Raw genomic sequence first — 15,225 nt, 5'->3', positions numbered from 1 at the left:
GCCCTTCTGAGAGTGAGGCTAGCACTAGCAGCACTACCTTGAGGCAGAGAGCGAGGAAACAAAAGACCTCTTATGTATGGGATTATTTTACTTTTCCTGAAGGCCAGCTAAAGGTAAATGCACCCTTAGTGACTTGCAAGCTGTGTCCGCGTGTACTTTCAAGAGGTAATCCTGACAGGAAGTATTCCTTTGGGAATCATACCATGATGAGGCACCTCAAGGATGTACACAAAAGGACACATGCTCAACTTTTTGGAGGTAACCCTTCATTAAGTCAACCAAGCACATCCACAGCAGCTCAGTCTGGACCATCATCTGCAGGGCTGAGTCCTTCTTCTGCAGGTCAGGTGAGCCCTTCATCTGTGGGGGGAGCATCTCCTTTTGCTGACCCTCAGGAAATTAACCCTCTATTTCTGAGGGTTGATATTCGATGCGCCTCTTGTCATGATCTAATTTGTCATAGGGAGACCAGTGTTTCCCTAGTGAACAACAAAATAGATCAGCACACTTGTCGCAGAGACTAATATTCCCACTCTTTCTTTCCTCTGTCCCTGCATGAACACAACGGCTCTTTTAAGAGCCAACCTTATCTTTCATCTTTTTTTTATATATGTTTTTAAAAATCCTTGAGAGACTACAATTATTTTTATTGACTTACCATACCCACTCAAAAAAATATTTATTCATTTGTTTTTTTAAAAAATTGCTTTAAAAATGGTTCTAGTTTTCGAAAATTTTCTATATCAATCTGAAAAAAAAGAAAAAAGTATTAATATTTTTAAAACATTTTATAATACAGTACACATATTTACATATTTATCAAAAAATATTTTTGCCTTATTTTTGCTGTTTTCAGAATATATTGCATTTCACTATAAATTGTGAAAGCAATTGCATTCATCATTTTACAGCGGGCAAAAAAAAATAACAATCTCAAAGATTGTATTAAAAAAGCCCAGAATCTCTTTTTACTTAAACTTAACATTATAAAAAATACATAATATTCTAAAAAAATATCATCTAATACCAATACTTATTTCTTTAAAATACCGTCTGATATGTTTGTTTCAGAAGTATAATCACAATATTATATCTCAAATAACTCCACATTACATCTGGTTCCATTTCCTTTAGGCCAAATAGTAATTTTAAAATTCTTTTTTGATTAAATTTCCAATGGTAATCCAATAAAATTCTAAAGTTTTATTTGTACAGATCTCACCGATTCTCTGTAACATATTGGTTCCCGAAAGATTTATTAATAATATATTAAGTCCACAATAGAATTGGTTACCTTTCCACATGGCCAAATAGTAATTTAAAAAATCTTTTTTGAATAAATTTCCAATGGCACTCCAATAACATTCCAAAATTTAAATTGTGCAGATGTTACCGATTTTCTCTAAATTTTTGGTTTTCCAAAGTTTCATTAAAAATTAAAAAAGTCCACATTACAATTGGTTATCTTTCCATTAGGCCAAATGATAATTTAAAAAATCTTTATTTTTGAAAATTCCAATGGTAATCCAATCAAATGGTAAAATTGTTTTGTCCAGATCTTGCCAAGTCTCTCTAAAATTTAGGTTTCAGGAAGATTAGATAGGAATTTGCTAAATCAAAAGGCAAACGTTGCTTAAAAACCAATTGGGAATCATTACACAGTGTCCAGCCTTTTTCACATTTAAGATAAACTGTGTAATGTCCAGAAGTAACAGTAGGTCCTTCATGGAAAATTATTGCAACAGTTACAAAAGTTTTTCCTGAAATTGATAATTGCTGTCCTGTAAACTTCTTTATTAAAGTATCCAATTTTGAACCATCAGCTCTACATCGTTGCATCATTAAAATTACATACTGTCCGTATTCCTTTAAAATTAATGTTGAAAACATGTCAGATTGACACTCACCGCATTGCATGCTATGATTAGCATCTTTAACTAATTTAGCAAAAGTGACTGTTTTAGTCTCTGGCAATGTCAAAAAAATAAACCTTTCATTATCAACATTAGAGCCACATATATTATAAGTTTTCACAACTATGTTCCCATTTATAAGAGAGACCAAATAAATTATCAATTGCAACTTCTTCTTGTTCCAGTACCTGAAGAAAAAACATCAAAAATTCGTGTGCATCTTGCTGTCCATTTTGAGAAAACTGTGTTCGTCCTGAACATACATCTAAAAGTTTTCTAATTTCAGTAGCACTTTCTATTTGAGTTTTATCATTACTCAGCTTTTGAAAAAGGAGACTCAGCTCTGAACAGAATCTTTTTCCCTGATTTACTATTATCTGCTCTTGCAAACTTTCCAGATAAAATGCAACATTCAGCACTACATTTGCGTAGCAGTTGACACCAGAGCTATTTTCAAAATGACATCCTACAACCTGTTCTTCTTTTTCCTTACTCTTTTTGCTTGCAATTACATCACTCCTCTTTTTTTTCCTCCTCTGTACATCTTCATCACAGATATTCTCATTTCTCCTTTTACGAGAAACTACACGTTTCTCCAACACAGGATACTGACCTAAATGAGGAGCATAGCTTCTTCTTAATCTATTATACTCCTTTACACAATTTGTATCAGCACTAACTTTTGAGTCATCAAAGTCTATCATGAATAAACCTGATAATGTTTTCACTCGTGACAAAGCAACATATGCCATACCTTCTTTGAACACAGTTGAACCAATGTTCACAAATGCACAATCTACAGTCAATCCTTGAGACTTGTGAATAGTTACAGCATATGCTAGCAAAAACGGAAACTGCTTCCTACGTACATATAAGTCTTTCACAAGCATGAAACGAACTGAACAACGACAAATGTCTTTAACTTCTTCTATCTGATCAAATTTTATTTTTAAACATTCAATTCCATCTTTTTTCTGATAATTAATAAAACCCACAACTCTTCCCATAGCTCCATTAACTAAACCTTTTTCAACATCCAAATTTCTCCTTAAAAATACTCTACAGTTCATGCAAACATATATAGATTTTTTTCTAATCCAGCTGTTTTGGAAATGTTCTTCTCTAGTGAATCGGATTTATTTTTCAGTGTGCCTGTTACTGTGACAGTAATTCTTCCATCCTCTATTTTGTCCACTGCTTCTAATTTCCTGATCTCTTCCTTTTCCAATTTCAAAAGCTCCTCATTGAATATTGAGCATTCACGTAGAGTTGGCATTAAGCAGATGATACTTTTCTTTTCTGCAATGTTCTTGTATATCTTCTCTGCAACTATTTCTTCCTTTGGAAATAAATTATGTAGCAGCCGACTCTGTAATGCTTTTTTGCCAACTTCTGTGAGTAGTCCAATTCTGATATCTTTCAGAATACTTCCATATTCTTCATCGCTTGCTTGCCTCATATTAGTAGTAAGTTCCTTGTACTCAAAGAAGGACCAAATATTTGTATTTCCGATGCTTCCCAATGACTTCTTCGTGTCTTCATGTGTGACAGTATTAAACACTGGTTGTCCTTTAACTGGAGTAAGTTGCAAAAGATCTCCAAAAACTATGACGTGTTTTCCACCAAATAACATGTCATAGTCTGTCTTCAGAATTTGCTGCATTCTTAAATGCACAAAGGCAAGCATTAAGTTTGAAACCATGCTCACCTCATCAATAATGAGAACTTGCATCTTCTTCAAGACTCTTGAAACTTCCAAGGATGCTTCTCCAGTTAGCTTGTTGTATTGTATTTTGTTCTCATGCTCCACTGGTAACATTAGCAAACGATGTAAAGTGATTCCTTTTATGTTATATGCTGCTAACCCAGTTGGAGCAGTAACCACACAAGACAAAGTAGAATCCGTTTTTTGCTGTAGGTAGCTTCTGATGACTTTAATTAGGAAACTTTTTCCAGTTCCAGCTTGTCCGCTTACATACATCCTGATTGGATGAAATGATGTGCATGAGCACTCTTTTTTTTCATGTAGAAATCCGTGATCAATTTTGTTTCTGATCTCTTCATACATTTGTTGCTGCTCTTCGTTCAGTTGTCTTTCCAAATTTTGTAAGTCTATAAATTCTTCTTGAGCTTGATTCATAGCCGTTTCCACTTCATTCATGGCTATTGATGCTTCATTTTCAACGATTGGTTGTCCTAGGGGATCTTGACTGAGTGTTTCTGAACTTTGGCTGTCCTGAGAACTGTCTCTAGCTATTTCTGCTGCAATTGTAGTTTCCTGTTCAATTTCTTCATTTAACATTTGCAGATAACTTGAGAATGTACTGCATTGTATGCTGTCTTTGCAAGCATTAAAAGAATCTTCATAGCTTTGAAATTCTCCCAGTAGTTCATCCTCTGTACGCCATGGTTTAAACAACTGTAAAAGAGCCAAGTAGTAAAATTCCTTCTTGTCAGTAGTGTCGCAACTCAGCTTCCTGTGATTTATCAAACTTCCTTTTGTTTGCTTCACCAAACATCCTTCCTCACCAATGACTTTATATTTTCCATTGTTGATGTCTTCTGCGGCTTTCCGTGAATAAATGTAGTTCTGCAGCACTTCATAGAGACACTCGTTCTCCAGATGTTGACTTCTCTTGGGATAATATGTGTCCAACATGTTTGATTTCAAAATATCTGTACTTTCTGGGTCATTCTCGGCCAAATATTCAATTTCTCCAACAGATTTTAGTACCCGATTTCTCATTGCTGCAAGGCCTAAACTTGCCCAAATTATTCTTCTTGACTTCGAGTAGAGACTTGCAGAAGATAACCTATCTGAACATTCGTAGGATCCAATTTCTCGATGCGATAACATCTTCAAACTGAAACTGTACAGCTTCTTACTGACAGTCTTCTCGTGAGAAATCTCTTCCCACATTTCCTTCAATTCTGTTTTTTCTGATTTTGTAATGTAAGATGTTACATATCGAGCAACAGCAATGGAATTGTCAGCTACATACTGTATATCCATGTTAGCGTTCCACATGGATAAAATGACTGGGTTGTAGTCATTTATATTTTTTGATTCTTCTTTTCTTTTAAGGTTGTAGGTATTCTTAGGTGATTTTCTTGTGATAGTATGTCTCACAGCTGACATAAAACTGTTTACTCTTCCATTTGAAAGAACAGGTCTAGGAAATCCAAATCGACATTTAGTGTAGTATTTATCTTTGCTCTTGCTATTTCCGTCGACAGTATTTTCCACACCGATGACTTTGGAAACGTAAAACTTGCTCCTTTAACTTTTTCTCTTCTGTGCTTTTTGGTATAGCACATGTTGCATATTCTTCAATGTAAGATAACACTGCTTCATCAGTATCTGTTCCAAACTTTGGGGCATCCTTGATCCACAACAGCATATGAATATGAGGAGCACCTCTTGCCTGGTACTCTTTTCTCCAAAAGAAATCTACTACTTCTCCAAGAGGTGGATTTTTTTTATTGCAGATGAAGGACATCATAGCCTCAAATCTATGATTGAAATATCTGCAAACATTAACCGGATCCATTGAGCACAGTTCTCCTGCTGTCTTGTATTCGATGTTTTTAATGTTTGAATTTGCCTCTCGTAGAAAATCCAGTAAATCATCCCAAGCGTACTCCGCACAGCTTAGGGTAACGAACCATGTTGGTGTTCCTAAATTCCGTAACATGCATTTTAATTCACCATGGCGTCGGTACCAATATTCATTTGTCCCACGCTGACAAGCCATCAGATTGATCAGTTGTGTTTCCAAATGATCATCTCGGTGCTGCACTTTCTCCATAAAATCCTTAGCAGACACATTTTGTAAATGTACTCCACTTTTTAAAATGTGATTTACTGCATAAGACAGTGCAGACAAGTCGCTTTCAAATAAAAGATGGAACAAATAAGGAATACTTTGTCGAAATCTGGGATCTTCAGCATATAGTCTTGTAGTCCGATACTCAGAAGCTGGAATCTGTTCCGGACGTTCATCGTATCGTCCTCCTTTTCCTTTAGGAAACAGCTGGGGAAAACATCGAGCTTCCAAGCTCTCCTCCCATACACTCACGGGACTTCCTTTTGCTTTCTTCATCTGAAAGAGATCAATATTGTCTCCCATAACTTCTTTTGAATGAAGAGGATGTATGCTAAAATGTTCATAAATTTCTTCTTCCTTTGACTTGTCCACTTTTTCAATTTGTCCAGTTGGTGTTTCTGTGTCTTCTTGTAAATCTTCTTCTTCTTCTTCTTCTATATATATTTATTCATACCATTTGTTATTCTTTTTCAAATACAAATTTGCTCTTTGTACTTTCCGTACATCTACCAGCTCCTGCCAAATCTTCTTATTCTTTGTAGGTACACCATTAACCAGAATAATTAATGGTTCAGTTTCCAAAGTATCCGCATCAATAGTTTCCATATTTCTTTTCAAATCCAAGGGCAAATACACCACTCTACCTTTTAAACCTCTCAGTAAATCAGAAGGAGGTAATTTACCAGTTTTGGGCTCCATACGTACTATGGTCTGGAACGGATGAACACATTGAATGAGTATAGACTCATATGTATTTAATTCAGAAAGTTCAGCAGGAATAGCATCCAATTCTAAATTATTATGTACTGCTCTGGTCGGCATTCTATTTTCCTCTAACTTGTTGTAACAGTATTTACAAATACGCTGATCTTCACCCAATTCAAAACAATTTTCAAGAAATATATATGTGGCAAAATCCTTCCACTTATAATTATCTTCATTTTCACTCTTTCTGTAGAGATCAACATACCTGGTTTGTTTTCTATAATGAGTTCTGCGGCAACAAATACAAGTAATATTTGGTCTTTCATTAGAGATTATTGTAAATTTTGTTATGTGATCATTAAATGTCTTACTTACAGAGGGTTCTACATTCTCTTCCACTTCTTCCTCATTTACTGTGTCCTTCTCTGCACTGTTTTGTTCAGGACCAAAGTAACAAAACTGAATTTCATCAACAACCTTCTCTACATCTGATACCGTTCCACGGAACAGAGCCCTATTCAATTCATCTAACTTTATTGCTGGACTTTTAGCAAAATACAACCGTCTCACAAACTTTCTCATTTCAGTATGATGAACAGCCAACATCCTAAAATGATGGAAAACACTATTACACACTTTCCTAGATAGACAAGCCAGAGAATGACCCTGCAAACCAGTATTCTCTCTCACTCTGCACGGATCTAGACTTTGAAGCACCTTAATCTTCTGTTTTATACTTTTTTTTACTAAATTCTCTTAGAAACTCACGAAATTTGTCAATAGATTCCTGACGCACAGTGCAAATACTACTACAATTCCAAGTGTACACTGGGGCTTTAGGACGTCTCCCCATAGCCTCATCCGCCATCACTTGTACCTCATCTCTTGGAACCATTATCTCCTTCTCCATTATGCAACCATTTTTTACTTCGTAAGCACGACCTCTGGTGTCAACTGCATGCAGAAAACTATTACTTTGAAAATAGCTCTCTTCATTAAAAAAAGGTTCACTACTTGAACTATGCATCCACTTTCCTAAAAACACTTTACAAAAGTTTGTTCTGTTCACTACTCTTTTCCTTTTGCTATGTGATTTCAGTACATTAACCATTTTGTCTAATGTACGCATCCTATTCAAAATTAAAATGAATAGTTTCCTTTTTAATTCTAATGCCTTTGCTGCAATGGCTTCAATTTCTTTTTTTCTTTTATAAAACTTACTCTTTTGCTTATATTTCTTCACATCCTTTATCAAATTGGACATAACTCTTCTCTGAAACATTTTTCTACGTATCTCTTTAAACGCTGTTTTTCTATTTATGTAAATCTTTTCAGTTGCAGAAGGTATATTTGCATTAACTAAATTCTCAATTTTTTCCTGTCCTTTTCATTACATTCTTTCCAGTACTGACATTTTGTACATTTTTCATTCTTTTGAATATATTTTTTAGAAATTGTTTTTTCTGCTTACCAGAAGATTTTTTTCTTTTTCCCAATATGAGCATCTTCTACTAACTTTGGTCCTCCAGTTGTCTTCAAATATAGGTTTTTTTTGTGAGTTTTTTGAACTCTGGATTTTGTAGGCATCTTAAATTTTGTTCACTGCTCTTCAGCAATACCTGAAAAAAACTAAAAAAAAATTCCTTTATTTTATTTAAATATATTACTACATTTCTTTTCACAATAGTCACAAAACGAAATTTCTTTGCCAATTTGAATGCACACTTACTGCTCTTTTTTTTTGGCAAGTGATAATCACTTTTACAGACTGACACATTATGAATCCACTTTTCAGATTTTTTTAAATGCACATGTCCAGACTGCTTTTTCAGACCACCACCATGTGTATCCTGGGTGACTGCCTACACTCCAGCAAGGGCAACCAGCCTTAGTGATGCTGAATGTCTTTGCATTACAGACTGAAACCTCAAAACCCACTCGCTTGTAAATACTGTGCATGATTATACATGGAAAGGAGCTGGGTGTGTGCTAAGAGTCTGCTTCTGCACCAAAAAATCGCTCCCCCTTTTTCCTACTAATGCAACTGTGAAATCACCAGAGCAAAACGCAATAAATCTCTGCCTGTAATTCCTATTTGCACACCGAGTCATGTTTTCACATTAGTCACAAAACGAAATTTCTTTGCCAATCTGAATGCACACTTACTGCTCTTTTTTTTTGGCAAGTGATAATCACTTTTACAGACTGACACATTATGAATCCACTTTTCAGATTTTTTTAAAAAGCCCATGTCCAGACTGCTTTTTCAGACCACCACCATGTGTATCCTGGGTGACTGCCTACACTCCAGCAAGGGCAAACAAGCCTTAGTGATGCTGAATGTCTTTGCATTACAGACTGAAACCTCAAAACCCACTCGCTTGTAAATACCGTGCATGATTATACATGGAAATGAGCTGGGTGTGTGCTAAGAGTCTGCTTCTGCACCAGAAAATCGCTCCCCCTTTTTCCTACTAATGCAAATATAAAATTACCAGAGTTGTACACAATAAATCTCTGCCTATATTTCCCAACATGTGTAACCTGGGTGACTGCCTACATTCCACCAAGGGCAACCAGCCTTAGTGATGCTGAATGTATTTGCATTACTGAGTCCAACCTCAAACCCTTAAACTATTCATTTTTTATACCAATACACCTTAATTTATCATGAAAACATAGTCCATATTATTTTACATGTTCCTCACATTTAAATTTCTCCCAAAACAGAAAATAATAAACGCAACTTCAACAAAAAGAATTACATTTCTATTTTTCATTTCTTAATTTACCATATACATCCCCTCTCAAACTCTAAACTCACCTTTTAAATTAGTTAGTTGTGAAAGAAATGTGGCACTCAAACAGCAGATTATCAGAGCCAGGATCTCTGTTCTCTACACCTCTCTCCTCTCAGCAGAACCAGATAATGGCAAACTTTCCCTCTATTTTTCCACACATATACATGTAAGTTTCAAATCTCAGTGCTTCCCCCTTTTTTTCAAATGTAATCACACATTTCTATTGGTTGAAAACCAACCCTTTTCCAAAAGTACCCTGCCCCCAACTTGACTTCTGCCTAGTACCCTTCCCCCAACTTGACTTCTGCCTGCTACCATAGCAACAGCTCATGGAACACTGCTGTGTGGAGTTAGGTCAGAAGTTCGCCACACAATGTTTCAATTCCACAGAGCAAGAGTGCTTGACTTTTCAAACCTAACAGCAAATCCATAGTACTGTTCTTTGGTAACACATTTTTTTGTACCAATACAAAACATGCTTCTATTAATTTACACATACAGCCTAGTTTTTATTCTAGAATGGTATGAAACAGCCAATCAGTTATTTTTGTTTTGAAAAAAATATGTATGCCTCCATTTCCAAACTGTCTTTCTTTTCATATTGCCATTCTACTGAAAGACACCTCCTGAGTGCATCCAGTTCTCCTTTGAAGATGTTCACAGTGTGGATTGTAGGGCACAGCTATGTCTTCTGGAGTGAAACGTTTGCAGAGAAAACAGGTATGGTGAGAGACCTTGCTTTGCCAAATGTAGACATTAAATGGATTGGTCAGAGAGGGTTAAAGTGGCACCAATTGATGCCATTGGTGAAATCCTTCATGCAAATCCAACACCCTGACCTCATAATAGTGCACTGTGGTGGCAATGACCTAGGCACTTTGACTGGGGTAGGTCTGGAAATTCTTATGAAGGACACCTTTGCACAACTGTTTTCACTTTTCCCTAAAACTGCCTTTGTGTTTTCTAACATATGCCAAAGGCAAAAATGGAACTGGTCCAATCATTTCTGTCCGCAGATTGACAAAGCAAGAAAGCACGTCAACAAATCTGTTTCTGCTTTCCTCCGTGACTATGGTATGGGTTCCATTTACCACAACAACTTGCGTTACGACATGCAAGACATTTATAGAGGAGATGGTGTGCACTTCAATGATGAAGGGAACAGAGTCTTCCTCTTGAACCTTAGACTCTGCATCGGTACTTACTTGTAGGTACCACAAAAAAATCACTTAATAAACACAACGGCTCTTTTTAGAGCCCCCTAATATCTAAACACTTAAATCTGAATTTCATTTTTTTTTTGGTTTTTTTTTTTACCGTACGCTTACCGTAAGCTTACCGTACGCGTACCCCGTGATTTTTTTTAAAATCAATAAATGTTTCCTTTGTACTTTTCTGTCCTTCTTTTACCCCCTTACAAATGTTAGGGGGTCTGTAACTCTCTCCCTTGCCCCCTTTTCAAGATATCACTCTTTTTTTACCGGAGTGAAATACACAAAATGGCGGCCGCCGCTTCCTGGTTTCGGCCGATTCGAATGTTTACTAAAATCTAACAGCCAATAAGAATCGCGCTCGCGCACGCCACCGTACGCGTACGGTAAGCTTACGGTAAGCGTACCGTAAGCTGGCTCAGATATATATATTGATTTAAAGGCTATTTTCTCAGAATCTACTGAACAGATTTACACCAAACCTACAAAAGGCACTTCCTTGACCTGAGGACTACCTCTCTGCCAAATTTCTAGTAATTCTGTTCAGCCGTTCGGGCTGTAGCCCTGTCTAAAGGTCCTATGGAAAAATGCATGGGAAAAACGCGTTTTGGGACCCCCCTTTTATCTCAGCCCCCGCTTGACGAATCCCCCCGAGACTTTCAGGGTAGGAGCGGAGCATAGCGCCCCACCTATTTTGAGAAATTTGCGAGGATTCGTCGACCGGCGCCAAAGTTATTCCAAATAGAATGTTGCGTATTTCCTATGGAAACAGGGTCCTAACTATAACTACCTACTGGCGACCGCCAGTAGGTAATATATATATATATATTTGAAATTACATCATTTTAGCATGCAAACATCTGTTTGGAATGTTCTTCCCAGTAAGTGTAGCCTAAATCTTAGGTCTATTGTGGAGGTGGCCTCCCTAAAACTTTTATATGTTGGATTAGGTTATGGTTCACTGAGGAGTCTGTCCCTTTTGAGACTGTGTGAGAATTTTACTAGCGGGCCAATCAGTAAGCAAGATACCATGGTTATGGCATATAAAAACTTGGCATTTTGATTTGGGGTTACAGGACGACTGGAATAATCCTTTTGCTATAACTAAGGTAGCAAAGGAAAGGGTGAAGTACATTTATTGAAATAATGGGTTAGGAGAAAAGATCTTTATAGCCTACACATGTAGCTTAGTTACTGTCTATTTGAGTTTTAAATGCCAACTCCACTATGAGCCTTTCAGAGACCTTTTATCTAATCCTGTTGCACTTGCAGTTTATATTAAATTCCATTTGGGGATTTTGCCTTTGGTAGGTTTTACCCATTCGTGGAATAAAAAGGAAAAGTTATCGAAGTCTTGCCTGATGGTCTGTAATGTAATTGAGAATGATGAACACGTTGTTGTTCTGTAATGCACACCTCAAACAACCTGCTCTTGGAACATCTCTTTGCCAATGGCAAGTATTACCGATCGACACACAGCCTTAAGGTTGTGTGGGACCAACATGCATGATACTTGTTTTTTTTTTCTGTTCCTGGCTGCTTTTCCTCTATATGGCACATCACAAGGAGGTCATTGAAGTGAGGGGGGTCTCGGGGAATTCCTGATCATTACTTTTTAGCGAATATTGTTTTTTAATACATTTTAAAATGGAACTATATCACATGACAATTTTAGCAAGGAATGAATTATAAATCTGGTGTTTAATGAAATATTTCATGGTTTTGTTTTTTTGTACCTTTGTGGTTCATGTCGCCGAAATAAAGGATATATGAATGAATGACTAGTTCTTCTAATGCTCCTGTTTTGCCCTCAGATTGCTCAATTACCAACTGATTTGCAAATTTACACGTACCAGTTTTTAATCTGTGGAGTGTATAAATTATCTTCCATCAAAATTCTGTGAGTCGGGCTTGATATTGTTTTCCATAGCAATATGTTGGTTCCAGTGAGAGTGGGATGCGTCGGAGATGGATGCTTCAGAGGAGGATGAAGTGCATTGTCAGAGCAGTACCGTCCTCAGTGCTAGAATAAACCAAAACTATAGGGCAGAAGTGAGGCATACCTTAAGAGCTGCTGGGGCACAGCTTTAATTGGTGCAGAAATATGCTTTCACTGGTGCCCAGTTGTCAGCCCTCTGCATCCAAGTATACCTGTGTATTCTCTTGTAACTGGGGCAGTTGTCCTGCTTACAAAAGGGCCCATAGCAAATAGGCTACACCACAGAGGTGCAGTGGGTCCAAACACAGACATAGAAGTGCCTTTACTTTCTCCCTCTGAAGTTGGTAGGGCAGAGTCCGAACACCTGCCTTGAGAAGCCGCCTCTGCTGTCACTTGTCATTAAGGGCGTACGGCTCCTAACCAAAGTAGTGGCTTGAGAATTTTTGTAAAGCGGTCATCTCGAAGATGGCACACCTGCAGGATGCTGTTACATCTGAACTACAGTTGGAAAATCAAACCAGTTCTGACTCATTTCTGCAAGTTTAAGATTAGGGGTCTGTCCTCTTTCAGACTGAGGGTTTTAATTTAGTTTTCTTTAGCTCCGACATATGAATATTTCATTTATTATTTTGTTTTCGTCTAGGCAAACTTCTGCAACTTAGTTCTGCAACCGAAGAAGTCGCCAGTTTCTTTGCAAAAATGCTCGACCATGAGTACACCACCAAGGATGTGTTTCGGAAAAACTTTTTCATGGACTGGAGGAAGGTAAACTCGTATGTTCTAAATCCTGATAGCAGAAAGCTGCCTAGTAACAGGAAGGCAAAGTTGATGTTCTTGTCTGCTTTCATACTGGCTCCTTTTTTCGCATTATATTAACCTGTGTAGCTTTTCTATTTTTCGAATGTTGTAATTCTGTTGAACTCCAGTGTCACAGTTGTCTGGCTGGAGGATGGGTGATAACAGCCCTGCAGTGCTTTGGGGCGGATCTGATCTTGGGACATATAGCAATGCTTTCTATCAGACTGTGTTGAGCCTGTGACACAAACTACAGTTTACATGTATACCTTTGGATTTGTCTTATACAAGATGTTACCTGCAAAATAGACCACTTTCAGCCTTTGTACTTGATTTGAGTCACCACTGTTGCAGACCTGCCTAAATCAGTCATCCAATGCTTTGTCTATATATTACATTTAATCTGGCAGCAGCCTTGGCTGTACTTAAACTTAGGGGGAAATTCCACGCAAAACTGGTCCTTGGTTGGTAAGATATTGAGGTGCGCCCTCCTTTCCCTTACACGGTTTAACTTTTGTTTGTTTTGAGCTAGAGATCAACACGCTTGGGTTCTGTGAGGTATTTTACTGTGATCTATTGACATCGCAGGTAAGTACAAAGAACATTGAGCTATTACATCTCACCTAACACAACACAACTCCTTACATTGGGAGTATCACTACATTGTATAGTCTTTATACCACAGCTGAGATCTATCTGTCTCTCGCCCAGTATGTCACCACTGAATAGTTCTAGTTTAGACAACGTTTTCATAGGAAATTGATTTTGTTTTTGCTTGCTTATAGCTTTTGTTCCATTTGATGAATCTTCCCTACACTTTCCAAAAAAGTGTCATCCACCTCAGCTTCTTCCTGGAAAGTTTCAGGGTGATCTGTCAAGCTTGGCTCGAGAAAAAGGGAGATCCCGAAAACCTATTTTCTCTCTGCAATATTCCATGGGAAAATTGAACAGCCATACAGAAAAAATGGCTGAACAGAATTGCACCAGATTTGGAAGAAAGCTATATCTGCATCCAGAACGTGTGCTTTTTGTAATTTGGTGTAAATCCATGAACTAGTTTTTGCTAAATGAAGGTTCAAAATGTAGAAATTCACCAGTTATAGCCAACTGAAGTAACTATAACTAGTAATTTAACTCTCGCCACAACATGCACTGCTTGTATCCTCACATATCACTCAAGACTATCAATAACAGCATTGATAACCTCACTGATGACTTTTGAAATTACATAATTGAACTGTGCCACCCACTAAAGTAGCACTGTATAACATGTCGCCAGGCTTGCCACTGCAACCAGGTCGTGAAGTTTCAAACATTCATTTCAACCCGGCAAAATAAATCTTTTGGCAGGCCTTAACCTTCATATTAATACATGTAAGTCACATTTAATGTAGGCCATAAATGCCTAGAATGCAAGGTACATGGTATTTAAAAAGTACTTCATGTATATTTAATGTCCTACATGCACTGGCAGTGAACAACCCCCCCCCCAACGCCCCCCCCTCTCTGTGGCAATGCCGGCTCTCACAAAGGCTAACCCTGGTTTTCACTATTGCATATATGTTTGGGAGTAGCTTGAAAAAGGTTCCAAGGCCTTATTTAACACTAATTTAAAATCCAACCTTATGGTCAAGTCGAATTTTGTATTACTATTATAGAAAAGACCCTTTTTTTTTTTTCTTTTTTTTGTTTTTACTTCGCTGGTTAATCCAAAAGGGCATTTCTTGCTGGTGTCCAGTATCATCTGACTGCCGATGGCTTCCCTGTGGCAAGATGCTCTTTTTGCTAGGTCATGGTCCAAAGGGGTGTGGTGTTGGGAGAGGTTTTTTCTTCTTTGAGCAAGATTGTCTGGGGGCAGCTGTGCCTAGCCCTCCTGAGCTTCATAGAATGCTTACTGAGTCATTGGCAGATGCAGATCATACCTCGGCCCGCCTCCCTTTATCTTCCTAGGAAACTTGGCCCCTAATCCTGGTGGGAGGGAGGCTCTGGTCCAAAACTGTTCTGGAGTAGGCACAAAATATGGCTTGCCCATTA

The 15,225-nt window shown here is 37.5% G+C and overlaps 1 protein-coding gene across 4 annotated transcripts in view; it reads left to right on the top strand.

Moving 5' to 3' along the window:
• The window catches only part of LOC146780067 (DNA topoisomerase I, mitochondrial-like), a 1,246,550-nt gene that overhangs the window by 637,157 nt on the left and 594,168 nt on the right, over positions 1–15,225 (top strand). For all 4 annotated transcript variants that reach the window (XR_014972079.1, XM_085637972.1, XM_085637970.1 and 1 more), the window contains exon 16: positions 13,040–13,161. Coding sequence is in view for 3 of the 4 variants with exons in the window: in XM_085637972.1 (XP_085494098.1) it covers positions 13,040–13,161 (122 nt within the window). In the remaining variant the exon portion in view is untranslated. The remainder of the gene's footprint in view (positions 1–13,039; positions 13,162–15,225) is intronic.

The sequence above is a fragment of the Triturus cristatus genome, chromosome 12 (genome assembly GCF_964204655.1).
Source record: "Triturus cristatus chromosome 12, aTriCri1.1, whole genome shotgun sequence".
NCBI classification, from domain to species: Eukaryota; Metazoa; Chordata; class Amphibia; order Caudata; family Salamandridae; genus Triturus; species Triturus cristatus.
The sequence above is the reverse complement of the archived record's forward strand: the minus strand, read 5'-3'. Positions and strand labels throughout refer to the sequence as shown.